At 39.3% G+C, this 5,000-nt stretch overlaps 1 protein-coding gene across 1 annotated transcript in view; it reads left to right on the top strand.

Moving 5' to 3' along the window:
• LOC125031819 (exosome complex exonuclease RRP44-like) overlaps nt 1-5,000 on the top strand; it is a 15,131-nt gene that overhangs the window by 5,124 nt on the left and 5,007 nt on the right. Inside the window, exons 6-13 of the mRNA XM_047622777.1 lie at nt 1-93; nt 275-444; nt 760-897; nt 1,095-1,241; nt 2,830-2,946; nt 3,200-3,320; nt 4,476-4,578; nt 4,846-5,000. The exon at nt 1-93 is cut by the window's left edge and continues 133 nt beyond it; the exon at nt 4,846-5,000 is cut by the window's right edge and continues 1 nt beyond it. Coding sequence (XP_047478733.1) covers nt 1-93; nt 275-444; nt 760-897; nt 1,095-1,241; nt 2,830-2,946; nt 3,200-3,320; nt 4,476-4,578; nt 4,846-5,000 — 1,044 coding nt within the window. The remainder of the gene's footprint in view (nt 94-274; nt 445-759; nt 898-1,094; nt 1,242-2,829; nt 2,947-3,199; nt 3,321-4,475; nt 4,579-4,845) is intronic.

Below are 5,000 nucleotides of genomic sequence, written 5' to 3'. Positions count from 1 at the left end.
ATACTGTTGCTATCAAGTTGTTTCCCAAAGAGCAGTGGTCTGCTCCATCAAATGTTGTCATTGACCAAGAGAAGCAGGAGGAGGAGAAGAACGGTAAGACATTGATGTGTTGCAGATGGAAATGTACAAATGGAGGGGGGAAAATTACATTTTATTTATTTATTTATTTATTTATATATTTATACTCTATTGTATGATAGCTATTAGTGTCTTTTTTTTACCTCTGAATTATCTCTGGTCTAGTCTTGTGTAATTGATACATTTTCCTTCACAGTTAACAATGACGATGAGAAAGCAGAAGAAGCCAGTCTTAAGCAGGAGCAGGCTCTCTTGGCATCAGGCAAAGGGGATGGTGAACGGCAGCCAACTGGATGTGTGGTGGGAGTCATCAGGCGCAAATGGCGGCAGTATTGTGGCATTTTGAAGAAAAGTGACTTTGCAGAAGTAAGATTATATGTATATTACTGTAATAGTTAGACGATTTTGGCACTTCTTTGCATCTTGGTTATATACTTGTTCACTTGATATAAACCTTGGTAAGAACCTTCCTAGTGACTCCTGCCAGGATTATCCATTAGGACAACCCTCCTGGATAGTCAAACTTTGATTCAGCTCTCACTCTTTCGTTGTCACTTACTGATGGTTTATCTGGTAGTGAGTTTACCAAAACTTATCCCACTGATTTTGTATCTGTCAGAATTGTAAATGAGTTTTTTTCTTTCTTTAGAGGAAATATTTTATAAACTCTGTTTCTTTCAGTCCACACGCCACTTGTTCATCCCAGCAGATAAGAAGATTCCCTTCATCCGCATTGAAACGAGGCAGGCAGAAATGCTACAGAACAAAAGGATTATTGTAGCCATAGATTCTTGGCCAAGAGATTCCCGTAACCCTAAGGTACAATGATTATGATGTAGAACTTTATCTTCCTGTTATTTAAAATTCCCTTTCACTTTTTCATGAAGAGATATTAGTTGCATGAAATTTATCCATGCTTTCACTTCAGGTTAACTCCAGGTGATTGGATTTTTTCAATTTGAATGATTTCTATCCAAATTAGTTTATGGAGAGTACAATTCATGCCTTCATTTCAGGGTCACTTTGTTCGTGTGATAGGAATTATTGGGGAAGCAGATTCAGAGAACGAGGTCATCTTACTGGAGCACGACTGTCCACACACCAAATTCTCAGAGGCAGTTCTCAACTGTCTCCCAAAACTGCCATGGATAATTACAGCAAAAGTAAGTTGTTCATTTTTATCATTGTGATAATTATGGCATGTTGATGCTGGTGCTTAGTCACCAGGGAATCAACTGCCAAGCCTAACTGATCTCACCTGTTTACAATTTTCCCAGATTTTGGAAAGATATTGATTGGTTTGGTTTTTAATACTTTTAGTGTTAACCCTTTCACGATGGGTCACGTCTCTAGACATCATAACAAACCGCTCGAAATGTGGCTTGTGGCTTTATCCCGCGGCAGCACACTGAAGCGCTCCAAGGAGGTGATTCAGCTTGATGTACTGAACTCCCGCGCTCAAAGTCGGCACATTGCCATTGATCGCCAGAGTGTAGAGTTTTTTTTTTGTTTTCTTCACCCATCACCAAGGGGTTAACAGCATTATAATAATCATAATGTCACTACTAATCATAATAATGATATTGCTACACATGAACCATTCACATAGCTTTATCAGAATTTGACAAGACTGCTATGGGAGACAAAGAGAGAAAATGAGGGGAGGAGCGCAGAGAGAAGAGAGGCTGAGCATGTAGCAACTTTGGCTTAAGCTTTTGAGTTCGTATTTTGATGCAGTTGGTTGGAATGCAGGTAGAAGGGCTTTTTGGGATGACCCAGGGCTGAAGGAAGAGTTAGTGTAGTATAGATGGAGTTAGAGATAGAGGAAAGAAAAGGAGAAGGTATGCGGTCACCAAGGAAAGTCCCTGCAGATATGCCTGTTTGAGCAGTGCTAGAGTCCTGCTGACACTCCCACCACAGCAGTGACCTCTTAAAAGTAGAGCTAAGAATCCAGCAGACGCCTCTGGGATAAGAGTAAGCAGACCAATAGGACTGGAGCAGAGAAAAAGTTTGTGATTGTGTTGTGTCAGGGACAATGAACTGAGGATGTGTTGGCACAAGTGTGATAGTGTGGCTACATTAAGGCCTACGGAAAGATCAAGTGCTTGTGACCAGTGCGAGACAGTAGTGTCCCACGGGAGAAGTAGTGGGTGCGTTGTTGATCATGCTCATGAATTCGTATATAGTTGTGTACCTTATTACAAAGGGGAAATAACCATAATGGTTCAGTTATATTTTTGTATTTGTGTGTTATGGACCTGAAGTGAAAGTGCCAGTATGTATTTTATAGAGGTTCTTCTAATTAAAGTTTAGAAAAGGAACAGTATATTTATCATTCTATCAACATTTTCCGCCCAATGTTTCAATATTAATAATATTGACGATGATAAATATAGTAATAATAATGATAATAATAATAGAGGTAACAGTAATAATGATAGTAGAAAAATGAATGAGGTAATCATGTGAGGTCAAGTGGGCTTAATTGACTGTTTGGTGATGGTGAAGTGTCTGGAGCCTTCTCTATCTAAACATAATTCACAAAACAAAACTATAGTGGATAGTCCTTGTACCCAGTATCAATAGCTTGATAGCATTGTATCTAAAAAAGCCTAACAAACTAAACATTCAAGGGTTAAGGATTTTTGCCATATTAGTGGAAAAATAAAGTAAAATTAGCAGATTTTATGTGAAATGTCTTATTCTGGGTATGAGGATGCTATATACTAAAATATATCCTTTTGACAACAGGATGAACTTGAGCGAGAGGACTTACGACACCTTGACATCTGTTCTGTTGATCCTATAGGTTGCACAGATATTGATGATGCTTTGCACTGCCGTCAACTCCCCAATGGAAACTTTGAGGTTAGTAGATGCCTGTAACACATTTTCATGTGCATTTTCCTTTTAGTTTGTTTATTTTCTATTTATTATTATTTGTGTATGTGTGTGCTTGTGTCTGCATGTCGGTATTATTGTCTGTGTGTGGCAGATTATGTACAGTATTGATGCCTTCATAAATCTTTTTATGCTTTACACAAGTTATCATTTAGTTCTTGAACACATACACACCATGCTTACCATTCCATCATTAAACAAAGACACTGATCTGTTTCAGGTTGGTGTTCACATTGCTGATGTATCTCATTTCATCCGACCACACACTGCATTGGATAAGGAGGCTCAGAACCGCAGCACAACTGTGTACTTGACTAACCGTCGTATTGACATGGTTCCTGGTGAGTTATACATTTTATGCAGCTGCTCAACCTTTGTCTTGTCATGTGTGTTTTCTTCTTTGCCACCGCACGCCACATTTCGAGCGGTTTGTTATGACGTCTAGAGACCCGTCGTGAAGGGGTTAACTGACTACTAAAATATTCATGGGCTATAGGTCATCCTTGCCCATGAAAGATTTTGCAGAACCTGAACAAACAGCGGTCTTGTTCTTGCTTGCCTAGTACCCCAAATAGCGTGCTTTATCATGTAAGCTAAATGCGTAAGCATTTTTTCTAATGCATTCTGTGTTCTGATTAGGCATTTGATCCCACCCTATAAGGGCGGCGAGTAAATTCCTCTTTCTGAACCCATTGTTTTGTTCTAAGACGGTAAGGAAATTCTGGTGAAATTCCTTGTAAGATGTTGAGGGGTGTGGCAAAGAATAGCACAATAATGTAGGTGATCACTCTCTTGCAAGAGACAGTCCTGAGCAAGTGACTCCCCCCTCCTCTTCTCTCTTCTCCCTCACTTTTCGTGGTGCTCCTGATGGCTGTAGCCCTTCTTATGTTCTTCAGTTTGGTTAGATCTACTTTTTCATGTTTACCCATGTTTAACCCATTTCTGCCAGGCCATGCCTTGCGGTGTCATAACAAACCACTTGATCTGTGGAGTTCGGTTGTTCGCAGCAAACTGCTACGAGCCGGGTGTTTGGCTTGATGTTGCGAACTCCCGTACTCAAAGTCGGCTCATTGCCGTTAATCTCCAGAATGTAGAGTTTTTTATTTATTTTCTTCACACAGCAAAAAGGGGTTAAAAGTGTGTCAAAAACCTTGTATGGATAAATAACTCTCAGAAAACAAAGCAACATTCATTCACTTCTAAGCCTGAGCATACACTTCTCTGTTGCCAAAGATATCTGTAATTATTTATGATTGTATCAAGATACTTCATACAATTAATCTTCAGCCCTGCACCATGTTATAGAATTTTTTTTGCAATAAATATATGTGCTTTGTGAGAACTTCATCTGTGCCATCCTCATATGGAGAGGATGGCACAAGCTTGGAGAGGGGGGAGGAAGCAGGCAATTATAAAGGAAGGGGACAGGGTCAGCAAGGCGCAGCATCTATTGACATCACATTATTATTGTTACTTATTCATTTATATTTTTTCAGATCTTTTGAGCAGCAACCTGTGCTCACTTCGAGGCAATGTTGACAGATTCGCCTTCTCTGTTCTGTGGGAGATAACACCCAAAGCTGAGGTTTTATCATCAAGGTTAGTCTTGTGGTTGTTAAACCTGGGAATCTCTTGAATTTTTGTACAGTAGTTGTTTATTCAGTGAATTTCTTGATTTTGTGGAATTATGAACAACATATATGTCTCATTTTCAAAACAAAGTGCTTGATTTTGTGGAATTATGAACAACATATATGTCTCATTTTCAAAACAAAGTGCTTGATTTTGTGGAATTATGAACAACATATATGTCTCATTTTCAAAACAAAGTGCTTTATATGCTTTAATGTACCCTTATTCAATCAGATTCCGGAAAACCATCATCCAGTCAAGAGCTGAGATGAGTTACCAACAGGCCCAGCAGCGGATTGATGACCCCAGCATGACAGACAGCTTAACAAAGTCCCTTAGAAATTTGAATATGCTTGCCAAACAGCTCAAGAGCAAGAGGATCAGTGATG

Source organism: Penaeus chinensis, chromosome 13 (assembly GCF_019202785.1).
Source record: "Penaeus chinensis breed Huanghai No. 1 chromosome 13, ASM1920278v2, whole genome shotgun sequence".
NCBI classification, from domain to species: domain Eukaryota; kingdom Metazoa; phylum Arthropoda; class Malacostraca; order Decapoda; family Penaeidae; genus Penaeus; species Penaeus chinensis.
Note: the sequence above shows the minus strand (reverse complement) of the source record. Positions and strands in the feature narration are given on the sequence as shown.